Genomic DNA, 27,911 nt, shown 5'->3' with positions numbered 1-27,911 from the left:
GAATAATGATAATGAAGATGATCCAGGACCTCAGAAAAAGAATGGAGGCAAAGATCGAGAAGATGCAAGAAATGTTTAACAAAGACCTAGAAGAATTAAAGAACAAACACCTAGAAGAATTAAAGAACAAACACCTAGAAGAATTAAAGAACAAACAAACAGGTGAGCAATACAATAACTGAAATGAAAAATACACTAGAAGGAATCAATAGCAGAATAACTGAGGCAGAAGAACGGATAAGTGACCTGGAAGACAGAATGGTGGAATTCACTGCCGCAGAACAGAGTAAAGAAAAAAGAATGAAAAGAAATGAAGACAGCCTAAGAGACCTCTGGGACAACATTAAATGCAACAACATTTGCATTATAGGGGTCCCAGAAGGAGAAGAGAGAGAGAAAGGACCCAAGAAAATATTTGAAGAGATTATAATTGAAAACTTCCCTAACATGGGAAAGGAAATAGCCACCCAAGTCCAGGAATTGCAGAGTCCCAGGCACGATAAACCCAAGGAGAAACACACCAAGACACATAGTAATCAAATTGACAACAATTAAAGACAAAGAAAAATTATTGAAAGCCACAAGGGAAAAACAACAAATAACATACAAGAGAACTCCCATAAGGTTAACAGCTGATTTCTCAGCAGAAACTCTACAGGCCAGAAGGGAGTGGCATGATATACTTAAAGTGATGAAAGGGAAGAACGTACAACCAAGATTACTCTACCCAACAAGGATCTCATTCAGATTTGATGGACAAATCAAAAGCTTTACAGACAAGCAAAAGCTAAGAGAATTCAGCACCACCAAACCAGCTCTACAACAAATGCTAAAGGAACTTCTCTAAGTGGGAAACACAAGAGAAGAAAAAGACCTACAAAAACAAACCCATAACAATTAAGAAAACGGTAATAGGAACACACATATCAATAATTACCTTAAACGTGAATGGATTAAATGCTCCAACCAAAAGACACAAGCTCGCTGAATGGATACAAAAACAAGACCCATATATATTCTGTCTACAAGAGACCCACTTCAGACCTAGGGACACATACAGACTGAAAGTGAGGGGATGGAAAAAGATATCCCATGCAAATGGAAATCAAAAGAAAGCTGGAGTAGCAATACTCATATCAGATAAAATAGATTTAAAAATAAAGAATGTTACAAGAGATAAGGAAGGACACTACATAATGATCAAGGGATCAATCCAAGAAGAAGATAAAACAATTATAAATATATATGCACCCAACATAGGAGCACCTGAGTACATAAGGCAACTGCTAACAGCTATAAAAAAGGAAATCCACAGTAACACAATAATAGTGGGGGACTTTAACACCTCACTTACACCAACGGACAGATCATCCAAACAGAAAATTAATAGGAAACACAAGCTTTAAATGACACAATAGACCAGATAGATTTAATTGATATTTATGGGACATTTCATCCAAAAACAACAGATTACACTTTCTTCTCAAGTGCACACGGAACATTCTCCAGGATAGATCACATCTTGGGTCGCAAATCAAGCCTCAGTAAATTTAAGAAAATTGAAATCATATCAAGCATCTTTTCCGACCATGGCTCTATGAGATAAGAAATCAATTACAGGGGCTTCCCTGGTGGCACAGTGGTTGGGAGTCTGCCTGCCGATGCAGGGGACACGGGTTCGAGCCCTGGTCTGGGAGGATCCCACATATCGCGGAGTGACTGGGCCCGTGAGCCACAATTGCTGAGCCTGCGTGTCTGGAGCCTGTGCTCTGCAACAAGAGAGGCTGCGACAGTGAGAGGCTCGCACACCGCGATGAAGAGTGGCCCCCACTTGCCGCAACTAGAGAAAGCCCTCGCACAGAAATGAAAACCCAACACAGCCATAAATGAATAAATAAATAAATAAGTAAATAATTTTTTTAAAAAATCAATTACAGGGAAAAAATGTAAAAAATACAAACACATGGAGGCTAGACAATACATTACTAAATAACCAAGAGATCACTGAAGAAATCAAAGAGGAAATCAAAAAATACCTAGAGACAAATGACAACAAAAACACGATGATCCAAAACCTATGGGATGCAGCAGAAGCAGTTCTAAGAGGGAAGTGTATATCAATACAAGCCTACCTCAAGAAACAAGAAAAATCTCAAGTAAACAATCTAACCTTACACCTAAAGGAACTAGAGAAAGAAGAAGAAACAAAACCCCAAGTTAGTAGAAGGAAAGAAATCATAAAGATCAGAGAAGAAATAAATGAAATAGAAACAAAGAAAACAATAGCAAAGATCAATAAAACTAAAAGCTGCTTCTTTGAGAAGATAAACAAAATTGAGAAACCTTTAGCCAGGCTCATCAAGAAAAAGAGGGAGAGGACTCAAATCAATAAAATTAGAAATGAAAAAGGAGAAGTTACAACAGACACTGCAAAAATACAAAGCATCCTAAGAGACTACTACAAGCAACTCTATGCCAATAAAATGGACAACCTGGAAGAAATGGACAAATTCTAAAAAAGGTATAACCTTCCAAGACTGAACCAGGAAGAAACAGAAAATATGAACAGACCAATCACAAGTAATGAACTTGAAACTGTAATTAAACATCTTCCAACAAACAAAAGTCCAGGACCAGATGGCTTCACAGGTGAATTCTATCAAACATTTAGAGAAGAGCTAACATCCATCCTTCTCAAACTCTTCCAAAAAATTGCAGAGGAAGGAACAGTCCCAAACTCATTCTATGAGGCCACCATCACCCTGATACCAAAACCAGACAAAGATACTACAAAGAAAGAAAATTACAGACCAATATCACTGATGAATATAGATGCAAAAATCCTCAACAAAATACTAGCAAACAGAATCCAACAACACATTAAAAGGATCATACACCATGATCAAGTGAGATTTATCCCAGGGATGCAAGGATTCTTCAATATATGCAAATCAAGCAATGTGATACACCATAGTAACAAACTGAAAAATAAAAATCATATGATCATCTCAATAGATGCAGAAAAAGCTTTTGACAAAATTCAACACCCATTTATGATAAAAAACTCTATAGAAAGTGGGCATAGAGGGAACCTACCTCAACATAATAAAGGCCATATACGACAAACCCACAGCAAACATCATTCTCAATGGTGAAAAACTGAAAGCATTTCCTCTAAGATCAGGAACAAGACAAGGGTGTCCACTCTCGCCACTCTTATTCAACATAGTTTTGGAAGTCCTAGCCACGGCAATCAGAGAAGAAAAAGAAATAAAAGGAATACAAATTGGAAAAGAAGAAGTAAAACTGTCACTGTTTGCAGATAACATGATACTATACATAGAGAATCCTAAAGATGCCACCAGAAAACTACTAGAGCTAATCAATGAATTTGGTAAAGTTGCAGGATACAAAATTAATGCACAGAAATCTCTTGCATTCCTATACACTAACACCAAAAATCAGAAAGAGAAATTAAGGAAACAATCCCATTCACCGTTGCAACAAAAAGAATAAAATACCTAGGAATAAACTTACCTAGGGAGACAAAAGACCTGTACTCAGAAAACTATAAGACACTGATGAAAGAAATCAAAGATGACACAAACAGATGGAGAGATATACCATGTTCTTCGATTGGAAGAATCAGTACTGTGAAAATAACTATACTACCCAAAGCAATCTACAGATTCAATGCAATCCCTATCAAATTACCAGTGGCATCTTTTACAGAACTAGAACAAAAAATCTTAAAATTTGTATGGAGACACAAAAGACCCCGAATAGCCAAAGCAGTCTTGAGGGGAAAAAACGGAGCTGGAGGAATAAGACCCGCTAACTTCAGACTATACTACAAAGCTACATTAATCAAGACAATATGGTACTGGCACAAAAACAGAAATATAGATCAATGGAACAGGATAGAAACCCCAGAGATAAACCCATGCACCTATGGTCAACTAATCTATGACAAAGGAGGCAAGGATGTACAATGCAGAAAAGACAGCCTCTTCAATAAGTGGTGCTGGGAAAACTGGACAGCTACATGTAAAAGAATGAAATTAGAACACTCCCTAAATTGGGCAATTGGGATTGACATGTATACACTGATGTGTATAAAATTGATGACTAATAAGAACCTGCTGCATAAAAAAATTAATAAAATAAAATTAAAAAAAAAATTCCCTAATACCATACACAAAAATAAACTCAAAATGGATTAGAGACCTAAATGTAAGATCAGACACTGTAAAACTCTTAGAGGAAAACATAGGAAGAACACTCTTTGACATAAATCACAGCAAGATCTTTTTTGATCCACCTCCTAGAGTAATGGAAATAAAAACAAAAATTAAAAAATGGGACCTAATGAAACTTAAAAGCTTTTGCAAAGCAAAGGAAACTACAAACAAGATGAAAAGACAGCCCTCAGAATGGGAGAAAATATTTGCAAACGAATCAACAGACAAAAGATTAATCTCCAAAATATATAAACAGCTCATGCAGCTCAATATTAAAAAAACAAACAACCCAATCCAAAAATGGGCAGAAGACCTAAATAGACATTTCTCCAAAGAAGACATACAGATGGCCAAGAAGCACATGAAAAGCTGTTCAACATCACTAATTATTAGAGAAATGCAAATCAAAACTACAATGAGGTATCACCTCACACCAGTTAGAATGGGCATCATCAGAAAATCTACAAACAACAAATGCTGGAGAGGGTGTGGAGAAAGGGGAACCCTCTTGCACTGTTGGTGGGAATGTAAATTGATACAGCCACTATGGAGAACAGTATGGGGGTTCCTTAAAAAACTAAAAACAGAATTACCATATGACCCAGCAATCCCACTACTGGGCATATACCCTGAGAAAACCATAATTCAAATAGAGTCATGTACTACAATGTTCACTGAAGCTCTATTTACAATAGCCAGGACATGGAAGCAGCCTAAGTGTCCATTGACAGATGAATGGATAAAGAAGATGTGGCACATATATAATGGAATATTACTCAGCCATAAAAAGGAATGAAATTGGGGCATTTGTAGAGATGTGGATGGATCTAGAGACTGTCATACAGAGTGAAGTAAGTTAGAAAGATAAAAAGAAATATCGTATATTAACGCATATATGTGGAACCTAGAAAAATGGTACAGATGAACCGGTTTGCAGGGCAGAAATAGAGACACCGATGTAGAGAACAAACATATGGACACCAAGGGGGGAAAGTGGAGAAGAGGTTGGTGGTGGTGGGATGAATTGGGAGATTGGGACTGACATGTATACACTGATATGTATATAATAGATAACTAGTAAGAACCTGCTGTATAAAAAAATAAGTAAAATAAAATTCAAAAATTCAAAGCAAAAAAAAAATTGTTTAGAGATAATGGAGATAAATCTAAAATACAGTCAGCTAAAAGAGTTGAAAATAGATGCCTCTGTGAAAGCGGAAATGGGGGAAAAGGTAGTGGACTGCCTTCTGTTTTCATAGAAAACCTTATAATACTTGTTATTTCTTTAAACCATGCATATGTATAACTTATGTTTTTAAAAGAATATAAGTTTCCTGATGGCAGGGACAAAAAAAAAGAAAAAAGGATGGAGCAGCCCCTGGGTCGCGGGGGGAGGTCCTAGAAGAACAGATCACAGACCCCAAGGAGCCCCGGAACCAGATGGGAAGCCAGGCCATGATGGGCACGGCCGCCCCAGCCCACCAGAAAAGCCCCTCCCCCCGTGACCTGACGAGAGGCTTCCGGGGTCCTGATCCACCTGGGAGACCCGGAGCAAGAGAGATGCAACCGTCCTGAGCTCTGAGGAGCCACGCAGCTCACCGCGGGGCTTCAGGGGCTGGCCAGGGAGAGGCGGGGACAGGAGGCGCGCCCCCACCCCTCCCACCCTCCCCCTACTCCCTCGAGTGACAGAGGTCTGTCCTATCCCGGCCTCCCTCCTGACCTGGCCGAGGCCTGATTATCCTCTGGGCAGCTTAGCCATTACCTCCTCAGAGGCCTGTCCTGATCGCCAGTGGAAACTAAGGGCCTTCCACCCCCATTATTCCCCCTAACGGCCCCCTTCCCTTCCCAGCACTCATCACGGTGTGTCATTATAGACTCATTTATGTCCTACTTTGTTCCATCCCGGCCTCTCCTGCTGCACTATCAACTCCATGACGCAGCAAGCTGGACCCCGAGCTCCAAGCACAGTGATGGACCAAACTCTTGATTCTTTCCCCAGATCTGATCCTTCCTGAGTCTTCTCCAGCTTCGTAAGTGGGGATTCCATTCTCAGCCTAAGCCAGACACCTAGGGGTCATTCTGGACAAATCTTTCTCACCCCACTCTCTGTATCAGGGATCCCGCTGGACTCACTTTCCACCCACATCCAGGATCCAGCCTCCCCTCCACCTCCTTCACCACCTCTTCATCCACTGGACTGTCGCACTGGCCTCGGAGGTGGTCTCCTACTCCCCGTGCTCCTCCCGCCAGAATCATCCTCCGCCCAGGAGGCAGAGAGGAGATGTAGAAGTCCAATTCAGATCAGACCACTTCTCTTTTCAAACCCTCTAGGCTTCTCTTCTCATTCAGAATAAAATCCACATCCTTCCTGTGGTCTTCAATACCCAACATGATCTGGACACGAGGTCAAGGGTACTGTGAGGACACCGCCCTCTTTCTCTCCCTCTCCCTCCCTGTGCTGCAGGGAGCGCTCTCCCACGGTGCTGCCATTTGCCATGGCCTCGGCATGGAGTGCTCTGTCCCCCAAAATCCATGGACCTGTTCCCCCATTCCTTCAGAATTCTTCTCCAAGAGCCCTTGCTCAGAGAGGTCTTCCCCATCATTCTTTTGTTTTGTTTTTTATTGAAGTATAATTGATGTACAATATTATATAAGTTACAGATGTACAATATAGTGATTCACAATTTTTAAAGATTATACTCCATTTATAGTTATTATAAAATAGTGGCTATATTCCCTATGTTGTACAATATATCCTTGTAGGTTATTTTACACATAATTGTACCTCTTACTCCCCTACCCCTATATTGTCCCTCCCCCCTTCCCTCTCCCCACTGGTAACCACTAGTTTGTTCTTTGTATCTGTGAGTCTGTGTCTTTTTTGTTATATTCACTAGTTTGTTTAATTTTTTAGATTCCATGTATAAGTGATATCACACAGTATTTGTCTTTCTCTGACTTATTTCACTTAGTGTACTACCCTCCAAGTCCATCTACGCTGTTGCAAATGGCAAAACTTTATTCTTTTTTATGGCTGAGTAGTATTCCATTGTGTGTGTGTGTGTGTGTGTGTGTGTGTGTGTGTGTACACAACAGCTTCTTTATCCATTCATCTGTTGATGGACACTTAGGTTGCTTCCATCCTCCCATCATTCTTTGTTCCCTTACCCTGTTTAATTTTGCTTCATTGGTCTTATCCCCACCCACTAGATTATACATATTTATTGATTTATTTACATATTATCTGGTTCCCTCTGCTATAACATTAGCTCCATGAGACCACAAACTTTACCTTCTGTGCACTGACTGCTGTATCTTCAGTGCCCGAAACAGTATTGGGCACATAGTAGATGCCCAGTAAATGTTGTTTAAATAAGTAAGATCTCAGGAACACTTTGTTGAACAAGTTAATTAAATGTCTCTTCTATTTGTTGGGCACTAAAACTGGCTGGGAATCATAGAAATAAGGAAAATAATAGCCTCTTCTGGGATCTTCCATCCTAGTGGAAGACTCAAATATGTAAACAGTGAACTATAACACAGGACAAAACTAAGCAGGTATCAATAACAAAAACAGCAGCAGGCCGTACTAACATTTACTGAGTACGTGAATGTGTCAGGCTGGCGTGTTTTCTGACTCCAATCAACTCTCCAATTCTCCAACACCTACTGGGTGTCCTATAATTTAATTCGATTTTGACACCGACTGCTTGGCACAGACCACGCAAGCTAAGGGCTCTGTCCCACAAGACTGCCTCCACTTCAGATGCCATTTACGAGTCCTAGGTCACCCTCCTGGCTTTAAATCAGAGATTTCCATGACCCCCTCTTCAAGTTCGATAATTTGCCAGAACGGTTCACAGAACTCAGGAAAACACTTTACTCACATTTGCTGATTCGTTATAAAGGATACAACAAAGGAACAGCCAAATGGAAGTGATGCATAGGACAGGCTATGGGGAGAAGGGGCGCGGAGCGTCCGTGCCCATCCTGGGTGTGCCACCGCTCCAGCACCGTGACTGTTCAGCACCCCAGAAGCTCTCTGAATCTCAGTGTTCAAGAGTTTTTATAAAGTTTAATCTCCAGTTCCCCCATCCTGTTCCCAGAGGCCAGTGGGTGGGGCTGAGACTGCCAACCCTGGAATCACTAGGTCTTTCTGGTGACCAGCCCCCATCCTGAGGCTAAGAGTACCACCCTCGTGAGCAGAAACTCCAGTGTGTCCCAGAGAGGCTCCAGATGAAGAACAGAAGGTACTCCTGTCATTCAGGAATTGCAAAGGGTTTTAGGAGCTGGGGGTCAGGAACAAAGACCAAATATATTTTTATAGTATACCACACAGGCACCGTTGACATATAACTGACATCATCATCACAGTCCTCTGAAGTAAATATTCTTTTTTTATCCCCGTTTCACAGATGAGAAAACTGAGGCCTGCGTAAATTAAGTGAGTTGCCCAGAGTTACGTGATCCATAAAATGGAGAGCCCAGGATTTGAATCTTCAGAGTCTCATGCTCTTAGGCACGACACTCCTAGTGCAGGAGGTTATCCATCATCTGGGCGAATATGAGCAGATTTCACTTAAAGGGGAAGTCATATTTTCATGGAGACAGAGATTATGACCCCCTCCTATGAGAGCGTCTAAAGTATACACAGGTACCCTGTATGGGGTGGAGTCTGATCTCCGAAGGGAAGCCCTTTCAGGCCCAAATATTTATCTCAGTAGCTTCCCACAATTCCTATTCATTCCTTCCGGTTGAGGCATGAGCATTTCTCTGCCACGAACGCCCAGTGTGACTGTTCCAACAGGACAGGCAGCTTAGCATAGTCCCCACAGGGAGGAGAGGACAGAGAGCTCAGAGGACCACCCAGGAGAGCCATGGGGGTGGGGGGAGGTGGGAGAAAGGGGTGGGGTTAACAGGTTCTGTGCCTCCGTGTCCTTCTAAAGTAAAAGAGCTCTGGAGGGCTGTCACGTTTGCATGATCGATCCAATTATGGGCCATGAGCTCATCCACTGTTACCCTGGGTCTGTGTTAGGATCCTGCCTCTGGAAGATGAGAAGGCACAGAGGGAGCCGGGAAACCTGATAATTAAATGTGAACATCACCGGGGTGGGGGGCACCCTGACAGCCAGGAGAAGAGACCAGGGCCTGGAGCTGGGCGGTGTTAGCTACTGCCGGCTCTGATTCTATACGTGTTTTTTTGTTTGTTTTTTTAAAATTTATCTATTTATTTATTTTTGGCTGTGTTGGGTCTTCATTGCTGCACATGGGTTTTCTCTAGCTGTGGCACGTGGGCTCGGTAGTTGTGGTGCACGGGCTTAGTTGCTCCGCGGCACGTGGGATCTTCCCAGACCAGGGCTCGAACCCGTGTCCCCTGCATTGGCAGGCGGATTCTTAACCACTGCGCCACCAGGGAAGTCCTCTATACGTGTTTATAGTCTCTCATGGTCTTTCGAGAGAGACTATTTTCTTCTAGCTGAGGAATGGAACTCCTTGGAAAGCTTTTGCCTTCCTTGACTCTGCTAGAAGAATTAGGGCTGGGGGTCCTGGTTCTACCACGAGCTATGGTTTGGGGGTGGACATCTGTAAAGGTTCAGCTCAGAGAGGGCCAGGGAATCAAAACGAGAAAACCTCAAGGGGAAGTGAGGGAATTTCTTCGGGTGATTATTGAGAGTCCCCTCCTCCCCTAGAAATTATAGAGCACGGCAGTTAAAACTAGACTCTGGAATCTGGAGTTCCTGGTTCAAATCCTGGTCCCATCACTTCTGAGCTGTGTATCCTTGGGCAAATTACTCTTAAGGTGCCCCTTCCCCTCTTGTCTGTTAAAACAGCCATCCTCACCCTGTTGTGAGGACAAAATGAGCTAATTCTTGTAAAACATAGTCACAAGTGCCCAGCAGGCAACAAGCGCTCAGTAGGTGCTAGCTGTCCTGATGTGCAGGCTGTCCTGTGCTAGCTCTGCTCTGCTCTGGGCTCAGAGGGAGGGGACACCGACCGTGGCCCCATTTTCCACTCTCAGCTGTCCTCAGTGGAGGGTCTGGTCAATCGTGGGGTAAGAGGCCGCGGCCACTCCTTGACAAAGGGGAATGGATCAGCTTTGAAGCTGGAGGCGAGACAGACGTTGGCAGTTAGCACCCAGCAAAGGCCAACTTCTTTAGAGACGGCATAACGGATGTGAGTCCCCCAGGCCCTTAAGGGGACAATTATGGTCTAGTAGAGTCAGGTCGGTTACACTTCTGTGAGAGATTGGACTAAAGCTTTTGGTAAGCCCCCCTCCCTTGCTTCAGGCAGGATTAATTCAGCCCATCCCTATATCGTGGTAACTTATCCATAATTCAACGAAGAGTTTATCACACGGGATCAGGGCCAGGGTCAAGCTTCCTAACCAGATGTCGTGAGGGTGGGAATTAAGCCTGAGTCATCTTTCTATTGCAAACAAACTTCAAAACGTGTAGCCACTCATTCATTCCACCCTGCACCTCTGAGAACAGATAACCAGGAAGGATTTTTACGCGAAAAGTTTTGAGTGGCTCAGAGAAAAGAGCATTTTAAAAGGAATCGGAGGAAAAGTTCCCAGCCCTGTCTCTTTATCTCTCAGCGATTTGGTTTCCTCATCCATGTTTGTAAAATGGGGAAGTAACCCCTGCTCCACTCACCTTCCTGGATGGGTATAGAGACCAAAAGTGATGACCAGCAGGACAGGACAGTGTTTTGTAAATGTCTCCACCACGCACCTCATTCCCACCTGTGGGGAAGCATCGCCTCATTAAATGTCATTTGGCCCTGATTCAGCCTCAGAGAGCCGGTGTTTCAGTGGAATTCCTTTCCATACTTAGAGTGTCTTCGTTTAGCAAAAAAGAAATGACGGGGAAGCTGTGTGACCCAGGCCAGAGGCCTCCTCTTCTCTTGTCTTTGAGAACTTCCCTGGCCTCCGAACGGGATGATTGGGTGGCAGACCGGCCTGTGGGCCGCAGCTCTGTGAGGACCCTTCCTAGGAATGCAGGCCCAGCCCCTGTGCCCGCCCTGAGGAGGGCTGCTGCTGGGGGAGGCCGGTCCCCTTCTCCCTTCTTCCATTTGCAATCACTATTTATTTATCTTTGAAAGTTGAAGGAACCAGAGCCTGCAACTGGGAGAGACTTGTGGAGCCAGAAGAAGCCAGCGTCTGGGCTCAGCGTCTGCCGCCCACGCAAGGGAAAGAAGCCATTCCCAGTAAAGGGGGGTGGGGACCCGGCTGAAAGGCCACCGTGCTGGAAAAGGTGCTACACACACCAGCAGGGCCAAAGGCACAGAAAGAAGGTGGCAGTCACCGGAGGGACGACTTTGGTGGCCCAGTGAAGGATGGGGAACAGGAGACCTGCCCAGGGGTCCCTCAACCCGCGCAGCCTGCGTCTCCACAGCAAAGGTGCTGTGTCATTAAGCGGCAGAAAAGGCCGCCTTCATGGGCCAACTGCGGAAGCAGACACACTGGGCCACACTTCACTGTTCCCTCTATCCCCAGCCCGGTTCCCAGCTTGCATTGCAGCCCATCTAAGACCCAAGGCAGTTTTCATACCCATCCGAGTGCCCCCCATCACTCACTCATTCTCAGGCCGCAACTTGCAGGCAGGCAGGGCCTCATGTTGACCCCCGAGATTCGATACCCCAGGATGTTAGGGTCTGTGCCCTTTGTCAGTGCTGCCGAGAACGAGAACGGGCCCTCCTGACTCAGCGCTGTGCTCCTTCCACACCCAGCGGGAATGCCTGCTTTTCCCTCTGTGTGCCCCTCATTCCCACCTACCATCAAACACACACACACACACACACACACACACACACACGGATGTGGAAAAGGTAGGCAGCCAGATCTGGCAGGCCTGCCTCGGCCTTTGACCCCTCCTTGGCCGAATGACATGCATTCCCCGCTGGGCGAGGTCACCCAGAGGGTCTGAGCCTCCTTAGCCTCCGCCTTGTCTCCTGCAGTGGCTGGAGCAGGGCTGTGGGAGCGAGCCCCGGCTTCCAGACTGGCCCATCAGGTCAGGGGGTCAAGGGAAGCCGAGTCTCAGCAGCCCGAGAGCGGTGAACGAAGTGCAGTGTAAAACATGGCCATCTTTGGCCAAGCCCGCGGGTCAGTGAAAGCCCCAGAAGCATCGGGGGTGCAGGCTGGACGGCACGAGTGAGGGAGGGTTTTGTGGAAAGTGATGGCGGTTGGCTTTGAGGTCTGAGGTGGGTTATGGAGAGGAAGATTCCTGGGTGGGGGGAGAGAGGCGCGCGGGAGAAGTCTAGGTTCAGGGCGGGTGCAGGGGACACGCGGGGCCTCCAGCCGGCTGGCCCGCTCTTGCTCCGAGGAGGGCAGCGGCCTGGCTGCGCATCGGGAGGCGCTAGGGCCTCGCGGACGGACGAGCTGGCGAGGGGAGGGCGCCCTCTCTGGAGGGCGGGCGGGGGCTGGCGGCGGCGGGAGCGGCGCCGAGCAGAGTTGCCTCCATCCATGGCACGGAGCGGCGGCGGCGGCAGGAGCCCGGCTCGATCCGCTAGGTCACAGCCCCGCGCAGAGCGTGCAGACGACGCGGAGGGGCCCGGCCTCAACCGGCCCGGGAGCACCGCGCAGACAGTCGGGCCGCGCCGCCGGGGGCCGCCCGCGCTGCGCTGACAGCCGCGCCCACGTCCTCCCCGCCGGGGCGCTCGCCGGACATGCCCCCGGGGCGCGGCGGCGGGGACCCCGGGGCTTGCCTCCGCCCAGGGCCCCCCGCTCCGCCCTCGAGCGCCCCGGGCCCCCGCTGAGCACGCCTCTCGCACGCCCGGATCCCTCCGGCCGGCGCGCAGACGGGCCCCAGCGCTGTTGGTCCCCGCGGGGCGATGGGCTGATGGGCGCCGCGGGACGCAGGATGCGGTGGGCGCCCGCGCGCCTGCTGCTGCCGCTGCTGCAGTGGCTGCTGCTTTTGGCGCCCGAGATCCGCGGCGCGCCCGGCTGCCCGGTCCCTATCCGCAGCTGCAAGTGCTCAGGGGAGCGGCCCAAGGGGCTAAGCGGCGGCGCCCCCAGCCCGGCGCGCAGGAGGGTGGTGTGCGGCGGCGGGGACCTCCCGGAGCCTCCCGAGCCCGGCCTTCTGCCTAACAGCACCGTTACCCTGTAAGTATCCTGCTTGGCCGGCCCGGCTCGAGCCCCGACGGGGGGACGAAAGGAGACCAGACGGGAGGGGTGGGAAATGGGGGACAGAGTCGATGCGCCACTTCAGAGACTCTAGGACAGGCCTGAGTCCAGAAGCCGAAAAGGGAGGCTTGAAGAGAAGTAAGGGAAAGATTAGGGCTCCAGGGATGTGGAGGGAGGAAGGAGCATTGCGGGGCGGGGGCTCCCCAAAGTGAGGCACCGCGGGCGCCCACTCACCTGCACAGGTGACAGGGAATGCGCGCTGGCGGGACGCCCGCGCCCCTTGAGTTTCTAAACAGGGCTGGTGTTGCGGACCTTCGGGGGGTGGGATGAGGGGAAGGCTCAGGGAAGACCGACGCCCGCGGCCCAGTAGATGGCTGTGGTCGTTACCACCGCGGACGCGTCCCTGGCCGCACTGGAGGAGTCTCCCGGCTTCATGCAGACGACCTGGCTCCTCCAGTGGGGGGCGCCCCATCGGGGCCCGGAGCCTGCCAGCCCTGCTTGCAGCCCGTCTCTCTAGCGCTGGCGGGAGGGTGGGCTCGAAAACGTCTGTCCTTGGGGTGCAGGCGCTTCTGGTATGAATGAGACCCCGGCGTCCCGATTCCCACTAGGACCCCTCTCCCGCCGTGCGCATCTGTGAATTGAGCTCTGCTCTGGATCCTGCATCCCTCCCTCTTCCTCCCCTCCTCGGATATAAAGACAAGTGAACTTTGGCTGTTTCTCGATTGACTTCTCGAAAAGAGTGCGGAGAAAGAAACCTGGCCGAGGGGAAGGAGAGTGCCTCCCAGCCTCCTTCCGTCATACCCTTTCCCTCCTCAAGCCCGGGCCTTATTAAGCCCTCACTTTGCTGGCAACCAGCGCAGCCCGTTGCACCCGCAACCCGACCCCAAGCCTCCTCGATGGGGGTCCGAAGTCCCCGTAACTGCAGGAGAATTAGCGACCCCTCCCCACCGCAGAGATTTCCTGCGCAGACCACGTGCTTGGAGCTCCACGCACGCCGTGGACCGGAGGGTCGGGCCCTGGCGGCGGCCCCTTCCTTTCCCGTCCTGGATCCAGCCTCCAAGCCTCTTCCCCTTCCCTGTCCTCCTGACCCCAGCGGCGACCGTTTCCCCACGGCCCCTTGCCCAGAGTTGGAGCTGGCTCACAGTCTATCCGATTGTGTCCAGAACAATACAGTAACGCCTCTGGTTGGGTGAGTTCAGAGGCTGCCTGCTTCCTGACAGGACACGACTGGTCAGCCTCTGACGTTGTCCGCCTGGCCTGCATTTTCCCCAGCTGGGGTGGGTGTGTGCATGTGTGCATTAGGGGGGTGGAAGCCGTGTCTCTGCTCTCTCCCACGTCCCAGCAGCTCAGGGATACAGCCATGGCCTGGGAAGGCAGCTGTGGCAGCTGATTCAGGTCCCTCTGACTGTCCACTGGGGTTGAAGTGTCCAGACAGGCCTGGGCATTCCCCAGCCCACTCAGTTCTGGAGGAGAAAAATGCTTGCTGTGTGGAATGGTTGGGCTGATGTCTGTGTGAGTCCCCGCTGGGCCACGATAATTCAGTTCCGAGAGGATCGTGTGTGCCCTGGATCCTGCAGCAGCCGTGCTCACACGCATGTGTTGGGATTAGGGAATCCTAACATACTGACGGCAGAAAGAAGGGGGGAAACATTAAGAGGTGGTTTTGCAGTACATTTTAGAATGATTTGGTAACTAATGCTTTCCAGCCACGGCTAATTCCCATCGACGCCACTCCAGGGAGAGAGCGGGGCCAACTCTTGGCGAGAATATATCAGAACAGGGTGGCAGCCAGCAGGACTGCTAGCTCACCGTCCCATCCCAAACCAGCCCCGGAGGAAGGGCCCTTCCTTTGTCCCAGGCCACTGACCTACCTGGCTTAAGACACCTTCCAAAAGAACAGCCCCCCCCCCGCCCCCGCAGCCTGGCTGGACATCTCCGCAGGAACAACAGACAGGGCAGGTCAGGCCGGAGCAACCCCTGAGAGCCCGCTGGCCCATCAGCCGGGGGTGTGACTAAAAGCTGCCGCAGACATATGCCTTAGGCTCTCCCCACAGGCTCCACCTAATCCCGGTCCTGACTGCGACCCCTCCCCCAAGCTGCCTTCTGAAGGAAAAAGAGCGCACGTTCTTCTTCAGCAGAAGCTTGGCAGGGATTCTCTTCTGGGGGCTCAGTCCCCCCAGCAAACCCACCCCTACCCAGCAAGCATCTCAAGGGAAGAAGGAAAAGACGGGCTGGGAAGGGGCTTTTGCCGCTCCAGCCTGGCAGCAAAGAGAGGCTATGAGCACAAAAACCTTCACACTCTCCCAAACTCCTCCTCCTTACTCGTTTATTATTCTTTTTTTCCAAATTTCCCCTTTCCCCTTTCTGCCCATCACCTGGTGCAAACAACAGGACTTGGGCCAATAGTCTTTGCATTATTGCTTTCCCCTCCCTCCGCCTCCCCTGTTTTCCTCCAGAATGGGCCACCATCTCCCAGCCCCCTCCACACACCGCCCTGCCCATGTGGGTCCTGGGGGAGTTGGGGGAGAGTCTGGCCTCTGCTTTGGGAAGCCCGGCTGACTGTTCAGGCAGAGAAAGTGCTAGATAAAGTGCCTGTCTGCAGAGAGCCTCCGTCTCTGCTCAGAAAGCCTCCAAGCCGTTGAGGGCAATCCTGTCGACAGCCCTGTGCACCTCACGGAAAACCCTTCCACCTCCACTCTGTTATCTCGGCTTCTGCCCTCTGGTTTTGTAGACTGCAGGCCCCCTCTCCCCACACTTGGCTTTTTTTTTTTTTTTCTTCCTCTAATGGATTTTCGTTCGTGGTTTTCCAGGAAAGCTGAACTCTTGGCTTCCTTCCTGATCTGCCTGCCCCACCCCAGCCCCCATTCTCGAGGCCCAGTGCACAGGGCACGTCCTGTCCAGAGCAGGAGCCTTTATGGGCCTTCCCTGAGGGGCAGGGTCTCATGGGCGGCGGGGTGGAAGTGGCTTATCACAGGGAGAACCCGGGTGGAGGAGGGAGACGCAGACCACTGTCAACCCCCCGCCCGCCCTGCGCAGCAGCTGATGGGCCTGCCCTCTGGTTCTGGGCTCTGGGAGTTTGAGTGAGGGGGATACTAAGGAATTCCAGGAAAGGGCTGATGATGGATAACTCTAGAAGGAAACCTCCTACGAGGACCTCCCAGGACATCTAAGCAGGCCCTCGGAGGATACCAGGCAGTGTCATAAATTCCTGGGCCCCTGGGCCGAAAGGGGCCTTAGGGACCAGCAGGTCCGGCCCCTAAATCAGCGTCTGACAGCTGAGCAAACTGAGGCCAGATGGGGAGAGGGCCACGTCTCGCCAAGAGCCACACAGCTTAGCTGACGCCAGCGTCAGGATTAGCTGCTTGGGTTCGTTTAGTTTTCCTCTCAGGTGAGAGACTCGCTGTTCACCTAGCTGGACTTGGGACCCAATGGACACAAAGCCTGCTTTAAAAAACCCGGTTCCTTCCCAGCAGGACCCAGGCCCTTTTGACCTGGGAACATTCCAAAGCTGGGTGAGGAGAGGGGCGGGCATGGGACGCTCCCTCGGTCCAGATTCTCCCAGGGCCCGCAAGCCCCCATCCCCTCAGCCTCCCATCTGGGGGAGTTGCCCGCCACGTAGGCTGCCCCCATAGGGGAGAAGGGGCAGTTCCCACCCAGATGTGCCTAGCGGAGGCCGGGGCCCTTTGCTGGGAGTTTGGTGGTCTTTGGGAGCCCCGGGGGAGGGGAGGTGGGAGGGGAGGGGGGAGGGGAGGGGAGGCCCCTTCCCAGCCCCACCCCCACCCCCACCCCGTGCATGGCCCAGCAGTTCTTGAGCACAGACATCCCTCTGGACCTCCAGCTCTGGACTGGGCCCACCTCTCAGTGCCCCTCATCCCAGCCCCCGGGATCCGCTTAGGGGGAGTTTGGGGCAAAGTGTGCCAACCGCCTGCACAGAGCGCGAGCGGAGGGAGATGGTGGCTGGAGGGGCGGGCCGCGCGGCCTCCCCACCCCCTTCCCTTCCACCCTCTTTCCCCCATATGGTTCTCATAAGGTCTGGGCTCAGAGACAGCAGCCAGAGGAAGTGGCAGTGTACAGAGAGCTTTTGTGCCGGCGGAGGGGGAGGGGGAGGGAGCGAGGAGAAAGAAGGAAAGGAGGGAAGAGGCTGGAGACTCCAACACACTCTCCCTTACCCTTCCGATGGTGCCGGGGGAGGGGCGGAGGGGGGGGGTCTCAGCTGCAGCGCCCCCATGTGGGCTCCCGGACCCCCCGCTGGTCTGAAGGGAGGGACTCAGAAGGAATCTCCCTGACTACCTACTGGAGGAGCTGGAGGCCACCAGCCCAGGTTCCAGGACTCATCAGCCCCTTCCTGGAGGTGTTAGGAGCCCTGCCCAGAGGGTTGCCCCTTGTGCAGGACGTCGGGGCCCAGGGTCCCAGCTCAGGGGAGCGCCAGGCGGAGAGCAGAGCCATCCGTGCTTCACTGGCTGAGTCCTTCTTGCACCAGAGAGGCTGGACCTATAATTCAGGCCCCCAGTGGGACCAGGACCCAGAATGGGTTATTTGGCCTGAATTTTTCAGAACTCATGCAAGAACCCAGCCACTCCTGACCTCTAAGGAAGTCCCTTCCTGCTGCCTACTGTAGATCACCCCTCTGGGTTAGGGTTGGGAGGGATGCAATCCCTAGTCCTGGTGAGTCTGCGAATTTCCCCCAAAGGCACGGGCAGACCGGTGTAATTTGAACCTCACCGTAAATTGACCCTTAAATTTGGGGTCATGTTTTTAAAGGGAGCGAGTGTTCCTAAGTTTATGCCACATGGGAGTCATTGGGATAAGAACTCTTTCCTGAAGGAGAAAGAGTTCCAGCCACCTCTGAGTTGATCTCTGTCCTTCCATTCAGTGAGCTCTCCTCGCCAAAGCCCAGAGAGGGGAGGTGAGTTCCCCCATGCCACGCAGCGTGGACCAGGACCCCTCACTCCCCCATCACCCTGAGGTAGAGCCTTCGCTCCCGTGGGACCAGACAGAGAAGAGGGGAGGGGAGAGGAGGGAAATGGCCCTGGGCTGAGGAACCAGAAGGAAAATCCGGTTAACTACTAGGAAGGGGCTGTTCAGAGGGGCTGTTTATTTTCATTCCCCCAGCCCAGCCGCTCCGTTCTATTTAGAGCTCAGACACTGACAGGACAAAGCTGCCTCCTCCCCTTCCTCCCTCCTCCGGGGGCCCCCATCCTTCCCAAACTCCAGAACATTCCTTTGCTTTTAGAACTGGGTGATGGGGGTGGGAGAGCAGAGACACTGTGGAGTGTAGCTAACGTGGGCAGCCCTCCCAGGACCCAGCTTTCCCAGCCCTGGGAGTGGGGAGAGGCGGGCTGGAGGAGCCGGGCTGGGGGAGCAAAGGGTGTGTAAAATGGATGGGACCAGGTGAGGGGCAGGGGACCAATCTGTCACGGAGGAGCAGGGAACCGGCTGCAGAGAGCGGCCCAGGAGGGAGTTCCAGCCTGAACTTGAGGGGCCAGACATCTCCCAGCTGGAAAGCGAAGGGGAGGTCGAAGCCCCCTCCTCCCTCTCCTCTCCCGGCCCCCCCTCCCCCAGGGCGCTTTGCCTGCTGGGAACTGTGTGTTGGAGCAGAAACTCTAGACTTCAGGAGACTCGGCATCCAGGATGGGAAAAGCCATCAAACGTACGGAGTGGGAATCTTCGGTCCAGATCCTTCTTTTACTGAGAAGAAAACCCCCAGAGAGGGGCTGACTTGCTCAAGGTCACACAGCTCCTAGCCAGACCCTAGGGCTCCTGCTCCGGGTCAGCCCGGTCCCACACTGACCAATCAGAGCCGTCCTCCCTGGGGACAGGGCAGGGACGTAACCAATCCGCTTCCCCCACGTGGATAGTGAGCCTGGGAAAGGGGGGCCACCCGCAACGATACATGTGTACTTAGGGGACCACTAAGTACAAAATCACTTCACAGAGGATTTGGTGGGAAGTGGAGGCAGGAAAAAACGCCTCCCGACTTGGGAAAATCGGGGTTCCTGGACCAACCCCACCTTCCCTGGGGCTCTGCCCCTCCAGACAGCCACCCACCCATTCCGCCAGTGCCTGTTGTGAGGTGAGAGAGCTGGCCTTTGCCCTCAGGGGCCTTGCAGTCTCACCCTGGAGACTGAATACAGGCTCACAAAGCAGGACAAGAGCAGGACCTCCAAGCTCCCAAGGAAAACCTCTGGGCTGGAAGGATTAAAGGACTAATTTATACTTAGGAATAAAAGACTGATGACAGACAGATCCTTTCAGGTTTATTTGTATGTTTAAAGAAACCTACTTTCTTCACCTAAAAGCTTGGCTCCCCAGTGGTGAGATGTTAGGCTGTGGGTGCAGGAAGTGCTTAAGGTGGATTGGGAGTAATTTCCCAGCTTCCTCAACCCCCGGGGACACACGCACACAAATAGTCCACCCAGTGTGACACATCTCCCTTCACCTTCCACGAGTGGGAGATGTTAAACACCAGGTCCTATTTGTGTTTGTAGTACTGATGCGTTCCACAAGGCCGAGCACACAGTAGGTGTTCACGCAGGATTGAAGACCAAATGAATGGATGCCCAGGGTGAACAATTAAAGCAGAATCAATTCCAGTGCTGGGGGCCCCCAAGTCCCCATCAAGGCACACCGACCACCCACCATGAACACCAGTAGGTTAGTCCTTCCCATCCCCGCCCCAATTTCTTGGTTTCTGCCTAGTGACCACCAGGGTGCCGTGACCTTGCGGAGAGGGTAGAGAAAAGGACCGAAGGAAGCCCCATGTGTAGGAGCCGTTGCAAAATAGTTTTCCCTCTTGACCTTGACCTCAGGCCCTGCCTGGACAGCCCGGCTTCAAGGCTGAGGTCAGAGGCTATCTCAGGACACGGCTCTCTAAAGTCTGGGGAAAAGATGTCCCACCTGGGTGCCTTCCTAACCAGAGGGAGGCTGACGGACAGGCTTCCAGCCAAGGGAAGGATGGCAGGAGGTGTGGGAGTGCTGTGTGTCCTCTCCAGCATTTATGTCCCCTGCAATCAGGCTTGGTAGACATGAAGGCAACCTTTAGCCTGAGGTGTGTGTCAAAGCAGGGCCTGTGGACCAGAGGTAGTCTCCTGTTTGGAGGTCCCACTGTCATATCAGTCAGGCTAAACTGCATCCACAACCTTTATGAAGCAGAACAGTTATTGCTAATTGGCATAACATGACATTTGGTAGTTCTATAGCTAAGTCTTCCTTAATTTATGTTTGTAGTATTTATATTTCAGTGGTGATTTTTTTTTTTTTTAGGTTTCAGATGCCCTTGTGGGCCCTGGGTACTGTGCCTGTGGGCGGGGCTGGGAGTACAGTTTCACCTTGATGGTGCAGCTGGTAATGGGCCTGAGGCCCTTCTGGTGTTAGCAAGCAGACCACCCTCCTCCCCTCACTGATGGTCTCCGGAAGACACTGCCGAGGTGCCAGCAGCAGGTGTTGGGGACGGGCCCCGCACAGCCCAGAGGGCCTTAGCAGTGGCCTAAACGCCAGGCTCAGAATTCCTGGAGAGCACGGGGCCACAGTGTCCAGGCCTGTGGTCCTTGCATCTCCGTGCTGGGGTGGGGTGGTGCGTCGGTGAGGGGGCTGACATGTATGACTCTTCCTGCACATGTCAGAACCCTTTTGTTCAGGCAGGTGCTGGCCCCGTGCCCAATGGGGCGGTGCCCATGTGACCCCAATAGGGTCATCTTTGATGTCGGACTGGGATCTGGCGAGCTTTTGCGGCTGCCCAGAGGCCACAGGGCCTCTGCAGACGCCAGCCACTCGCTCCCGTGGCCTCCAGCCTCATTAGTGGTAACTCTGCTTGCTGCTCTTCCCTAAAATAGGACCCGAGCCGGGAGAGAGTTCTGGAATGGACTCAGTGTGCCCCCCTCTCCTTGGCCAGATTTCAGATTCTGGGGTAGAGAACAGGGGCCCCCAGGGACTGGCCCCCCTTCCTGTGAAAATGGGATGTTGGGTGGTAGACACGGGAGAGAGGGAGGGAGGGAGAGAGAAGCCGAGGATGCTGGGTTGGGCGGGCCTGGGGTCTGAGGGGTGGGAGGCATGGTTGGGAAGCAAACCCACCTGGCAGGCGCCCTGTGCTGATGCTGGGGGGAGGCCGGTGGGGCTGAGGCTGTCTGGGTGGGGTTGGGAGGCGATTAGGAGGGGGTAGAGACTGGCGTTGTGTCTGCGACTCTGGACAGAAGCATGGGGCCACCCTGCCTGTTTTCCTCCCATGAGAGCCTAGCGTGGCGGGAACATTTTTCTTCCTATTGGATGGGGCTGTGTGTGTGTGTGTGTTTCATCTACCCCCATTAGCAGCCCTGTAACTGCCAGCTTCCTACCTGCCCCAAACACTCTCCCAAATCTCTGCCCTCACCTCCAGAGGACTGAACCTACCAGCATCATTGAGGCCATTCTCCCTCTAATCTGGGCCTGAAGTAAAATTTCCTCAGCCCGATCTAGGTTGTCAAGACCAAAAGATCCAGTTCTGGGTATCTGGGGACTAAACCATACCGATACCTGCTGAAGTCTGTCCAAGAACTGGAGACGTGGCAAGAAGGGGCCCATTGGAGGAGAAGGATGCAGCACTGTTTGCCTGGTGCCCCCGCTTTCGTGAGTGGCTTAGAGGGTGGGCGATCAGGAATGTGTTCTCGCAGTGAGAAAAAAATCTCATTTCAAGACTCTCCAGGATAGAGTTTACACTGGGCTGGCCGAGCCTGCAGCATGGGCCGCAGCCGACCCCAACGCCACCCCGCTGTACCCTCTCCTCCCCAGCCCGACAGAGGCTGCCTCAGAGAACGCGGGCCTTGGGGTGGCAGCCAGGAGATGAGCTGCCCTGGACCAGAGGCTTGTCCTCACCTGCCTCGGGGGCTGGTCCCCATGCTTTGCTCTGTTCCCAGGCCACACACACACACACACCCCACCCCGGCCGCCTGAGTATCTCCCCAGCAGCCCAGACTTCCTCCTGGGGAGGTGCTGGCTGCAAGGAGACTAAATCAGGGATAAGACTTAAAGCCACCGGCCCCATGTGGCCCTGAGTACTTGCGATGTGGCTGGTCTGGGTTAAGTAAATTGTGCTGGAAGAGGAGAATCCACACCAGATTCCAAGACTTAGTACCAAAAAAGGGAAAATATCTCATTAATAATTTTTGTTATTTATATAATTTATAATATATGTATATTTATAATATATAATAATATATTTATTATGTGTTGAAATGATAACATTTTGGGTGCATTGGGGTAAATAAAGTATATTATTAAGATTAATTTAATTTTTAACTTTTAAACAACGTGGCTGCTAGAACATTCTAAATTACGTATGCAGCTGGCATTGTACTTCTGTTGGCCAGTTCTGGGTTAAATTTGGGGTATGTGAAAGGTGTTCAAGGGTTAAAGGACAAAGAGTCTGGAGAATGTTGGGTACCTATCCCCCCAACACTACCACAAGACTTGTCTGGATAGGGTTCTCCAATTAGGATCCTGGGTTTTAATATCAGGGATTTGGGAGTTGGAGAATTTGTTTAATTTTCTGTTTTCAATTCAATGATCTTTGAACAAAAAATTTTTTGCCCATAATTTTTTTTTAATTTCTATTTATTTTATTTATTTTTGGCTGCGTTGGGTCTTCGTTGCTGCGCACGGGCTTTCTCTAGTTGTGGTGAATGGGAGCTACTCTTCGTTGCAGTGCACGGGCTTCTCATTGTGGTGGCTTCTCTTGTTGCTGAGCACGGGCTCTAGGCAAGCGGGCTTCAGTAGTTGTGGCGCACGGGCTCAGTAGTTGTGGCGCATGGGCTTAGTTGCTCCGCGGCATGTGGGATCTTCCCAGACCAGGGCTCAAACCCATGTCCCCTGTATTAGGCAGGCGGATTCTTAAGCACTGCGCCACCAGGGAAGCCCCTTTGCCTATAATTTTGAGATAATTTTTTACTAGAAGGTATTTTCATAGTGTAAGGTTTTCATTTCTAAAGTCAGTGTTTCTCAAACTGGGATCTTCAGACATATTTGCAGGAAATAAGATACTTTTCCCCTCCCTTTAACAGGTCCATACTCCACTCAAGTTTGGGAATGTTCTCAGGCTTCCCCCTTCGTGCACGGGGCTGTGATAACCTGGCTCCCCCGGTTGCTCTAACCTTCCACACCCCCTACCTCTCCCCTGTGCCCCCCCCCATCAGCATCCCCATCCTCCTCCCTCCCCAAGACCCAGGGAGGGGCAGTCCCTGGGAGAGACCCTTGGGGTTTGGGGAGGTTGAAACAGATGCCCTTTCTCACCCCCCTTGCTGACATTTCAGGACCCCTCCCGACATTACTAAGGATATTGAGGGGTCCTCTCGCCTTCTCCAACATTTAATGCAACCTCTGAACCTCAGGCTCTGAGGGTGTATGGGGGAATGAGCAGCAGATGAGGTGGGACGGGCTTCGATTTAAAACTCACACCATCAAGAGCCTATCCCCACCCAGGGGGCCACCGCAGCCCCACCAGGGCCTGAATGAGACCATTCGAGGCCCTAAGAACTAAGATAATTTATAATTGGCCACCACAGGTAACGTGAAATAAAACTATTCTAACCCATAAAATGAGAATAAAGGGGTTTGAGAAAGTTCTAATTATTCATACGATGACTATTGTGATGTGCTTTTTGAAATATCAAGACAATGTGTGTGTGTGTGTGCGTGTGCGTGTGTGTGTGTGTGTGTGTGTGTGTGTGTGCAGCACTTTGGAAGCCCAGCACTCCCTCGAAACCCTCCACACAGTCACCCTTGAGACCCTGCTGGGAAACGTCACCATTGGAAGGACAGTGAGGGGGGGACCCGAAGGGGAGGAGGGGCCTCTCTGGAAAGGGGAGAAGGGAGGAAGGAGATGAAATGCCACGTCTTCCCACTGACCCACAAAGCCCCCTTCCACCCTTGCCTCCGTCCCGACCATGGTCTGTTTTCCATGTGCCCTTGAGCGTGGTGTAGCATGGACGTCTGGGGTCCTCTCACTGCCAGTCTGGTTTGTGCACCCACCCACTTCCATTAAGCTTTGGGGCAGAGCTCTGACAGCCCCTCCCGGGCCCTGCCCCCGCCCCCTGCCCTCTCCCTTACTGTCCAGCCCAGAGGCTGCTCACTGGAGGGGAGGCCCAAGGTCTGCACCTCTGGCCTTCCCGGGTCCGTTCTCCACCATTCAGAGCAAAGATGGGAAAACTTTTGCCTCAGCGCAGGGCAGGCAAGAGCTGGAGCTGAGAGGCTCATTAAAGCTTTTTAATAAGCAATTAACTCAAGGGATGAGCCCTCTGGCTGGTCTGGAACTCTCTCCTCCCAGCGGGGAGCCTGACAGAGAAAGGCTGAGTGGGTGGGCAGAGTGGGTTCGGTCAGGAGCTTGGGGCCCTTTTCTGCTTCCACAAATACAAACGAATAAATAAACAAGACTCCGAGTGGGCAGAGACAGAGGCTGAGGCCTGGGCTCCCCCGGGGCCGAGGACTCCATCAGTTTCCGGTCAAGGCTATAGACAGGCTTGGGGACGCATGGGCACTCCGTCCCTCTGAGTCGGGGGCCTTTGAGGGGAGGGAGGGGTCCCCTTCTGGTGAGGTCCTCAGCTCCCGGAGTGATGGAGACCCCGAGGAAGGGCAGGTCCTCCCACCTGCCTGACTTCCTCTTCTACCTGCCAGACCATTCTCCCCAGCACTGTCCTCAGATTACTGGGCCAATGGCTTGAGCAAGACAGAGCTGTGGAGGGCAGAAAGGGGCTGCCGTGGGCTCGGCCCTGTGGTTCCAAGGTCAAAACGGGTCATCACAACTTCACACCTGCTCAGCTCACCTGCGCACAGAGCCTAAGTCAGACCCAGGCTGTGGGGAGACCCAGGGCAGGTGACACGTGTGACCTGGCATTCAGTGGGCTGACCAGCCTGCCGGAACCGTCCGCTGGCTCCTCCCCGTGGTCTCCCGGAGCCCAGGGTGGGGCTGCTCCTTGCCCAGCTTCAGGGGGCGCCGCTTACACAGAAGGCAACACTCTCCCGTCTGTGTTCTCCCCGTCCCTCCAGGCTCTTGAGCAACAACAAGATCACCGGGCTCCGGAACGGCTCCTTCCTGGGACTGCCCCTGCTGGAGAAATTGTAAGTGCTCGGGCAGGGTGGGGTGGAGGTCACGGGCAAGAGGTCGGGCCAGGGAGGGTGAGGAATCCTGGCTGCTGAGGGGCCCGGGACCTGCTGGCTGAGCAGGGCCCACCGTCGGACTCAACCACCAAGTGGAGGGCAGAGGGGCTGGTCCGGGAGGGAGAGACCAGTTCCCTCACCAGCCACAGCACAGAGAAGCGGGGACACGGCGCTGGTCCAGGCAGGGATGGGGCGTGGGAAGCTCATTAACACTCTTTAATGAGCAATTAGCTACGAGGGCTGAGCCCCTTAACTGTCCAGAAGCCGCCTCCCCGTCCCAGCTGGGGGCCCAGCATAAAGGGCAGAGGGAGACTTTAGTGTGACTGAGGCCTCTTTCCTCCTTCCCTAAACACAGTCGACAAACAAAGCTCCAAGGGGCCAGAGCCCTGGGCTGAGGGTGGGGACAGCGGATCACATCCACTTCTCCCCCCACCTTCCTCCACACGGCCCTGGATTACAGCTGCGTCAGCAACGGCATCCTTGGCTGCCCTGTGGACCGACGGCAAGGGCCCTGCTAGCCCGAGAGAAGCTCCTTCCCAGAACTGGGGACCTGCCTCGGTCACGGGCAAGTCCGTGCCAAAGGAGGGGGTTGAGTCAACCCCTCTCTCGATTCCTCGTTCAGTTGGCAACTCCCGATCCACAGCCTGTACAACAGCTTTGGGTCCTGTCTCCTCCACGGGACCCCTGGGCCTGCTGTCCCTCCAGGAGCTGGATCCTTGCCACCTCCCCCACGTCCAGGCCCCTGTCTCCTAGCTCTGCTCCCACCTGCTGGGCATTCCCAAGGCCTCCAACACAGTCCTGCCCCCTCTAGTACCATTTTGCCTGAAAGGCTTGGATCAGAGCGATGGGGGATACGAACGAATAAGGCAGACGCCTGCTCTCAAACAGCCAAAGAGATCACAGTCTAGTGAGACTACAGACCTTGCCATATATATAGGAATGAAGTAGGTCGGAGTTTCTGTAAAGTCCAAAGGAGGGATCAGCGGAGGCTAGAAAGTTCAAGGGTAATAGAGATGCAGTATGGACATGATGGAGTGTAGACCTTTAACCAGGACAACAGTCTTACGAGGTTGTCTCTATTAACACCCACTTCACAAGGGAAGGGCAAGGCTCTCCCCCAAGCCGCCTGTGGGGAAAGCTTGGTGGCCTGGCTGGGTTGGGGGCGGGTGGAAAGGGACACAGCCACGTTTGGCGTGGAAAGGTGGAGCACGTTCTGTGGGATCAGGGCATGTGGGGGGTGGGAGGGCTCCCGGGATGTTAGCCACGGTGCGCGCACACAGCCGTGACCAGGTCCCGCTGACTCTGCTCCGAAAGGGAGGAAGGGCTGCCCCCGAGCTGCTATTTAGAAGACTCGTTAGGTACCAACATTCTCCTCCACGAGCAGCTAAGCATTCAGGAGCTGTGATTCCTACGCTCAGCCCAGGCTTGGTCTTAGAGGGCTGAATGGCCAGAATGCAGATGTTCCCTCCTGGGATCTTTTGGAGAAAAACTAACCGCAGCTGCCCACAGTCCTTTGGCCCGGCCAAACCAGGGCCAGTCACCGCCCAGCGTCCGTCTCTGTTCTCCTTAGCACAAGCGAGAGCTGCCCAGAGCCTCCTGAGGCCTCTGGGACATCTTCCCATCTTTACCCTCTCGCCTCATCTGCCAAAAATCCGCTGGGTCTGCCCCCTTGCTGGGTCTTCTGGGTGGTCCTTCAATCTCATGAGGGTAGATTTTCTGGTGAAGATGAGACGATGGCCTTCTCCTTCCCCCCACCACCCCCACGCAAGCCTACCCAACTGGACCCCTCCCCACGGCACCGGGACCCAGATCACCACCCTGCAGGTGCACTCAAACCACGGGAGGCAAGCAGAGCAAAGTGGGAGAGGAGATGGGAATAATGACCTATGCTGAGGGAGGAGAAAGGGCACTAGAGTGAGAATTCTAGGTCCTGAGTTGGAGCCCCTGCCCTGTTAGGAATCATCTAGTCGTATACTCTCGAGATGTTTCTTGAGTCCCCTCTGTGTGCCAGGCTGCGTGCTGGGCATCCGGAGTGAACGCGGTAGGCCTGGTGCCTGCCCTGGGGAACTTACCTGCCACTGATGGGACCCAGAACGCAGCAAAGAAATGTATAATAGGTCAGGAGACCATAAACACTGCAGAGGAAAACAAAGCAGCAGGGGAAGGGGGGCCGCTATTTTATGTAATGAGGTTAAGGCCTCGCTGGAGGTGATGGAGCCCTAGCCCTAGGGAGGGAGGGAGCTGGCGGGCAGGTAGTTGTCTAGGGGCAGAGGCAGTAGCAGCGGGGGAGGCCCTGGGGTCCAGCCTGTCTGGTGAGCTTGAGGTGCAGAAGAAGGGCAGCGTGACTGGGGAGTGTGGGGGGTGGGGTCAGAGGGATGCCTCACTTTGGGGCCTCAGTTTCCTCATCTGTTAAAAGTGTGGGG

At 52.3% G+C, this 27,911-nt stretch overlaps 1 protein-coding gene across 4 annotated transcripts in view; it reads left to right on the top strand.

Annotated features, from left to right (window-relative positions):
* The first annotated feature begins 12,660 nt into the window (after positions 1-12,660).
* The window catches only part of ADGRA2 (adhesion G protein-coupled receptor A2), a 34,288-nt gene continuing 19,037 nt past the window's right edge, over positions 12,661-27,911 (top strand). For all 4 annotated transcript variants that reach the window (XM_057537260.1, XM_057537261.1, XM_057537262.1 and 1 more), the window contains exons 1-2: positions 12,661-13,344; positions 25,378-25,449. In XM_057537260.1, the coding sequence (XP_057393243.1) occupies positions 13,082-13,344; positions 25,378-25,449 (335 nt within the window). In that variant the 5' untranslated portion in view covers positions 12,661-13,081. The remainder of the gene's footprint in view (positions 13,345-25,377; positions 25,450-27,911) is intronic.

The sequence above is a fragment of the Balaenoptera acutorostrata genome, chromosome 21, assembly GCF_949987535.1.
Source record: "Balaenoptera acutorostrata chromosome 21, mBalAcu1.1, whole genome shotgun sequence".
Lineage (NCBI taxonomy): Eukaryota > Metazoa > Chordata > Mammalia > Artiodactyla > Balaenopteridae > Balaenoptera > Balaenoptera acutorostrata.
Note: the sequence above shows the minus strand (reverse complement) of the source record. Positions and strands in the feature narration are given on the sequence as shown.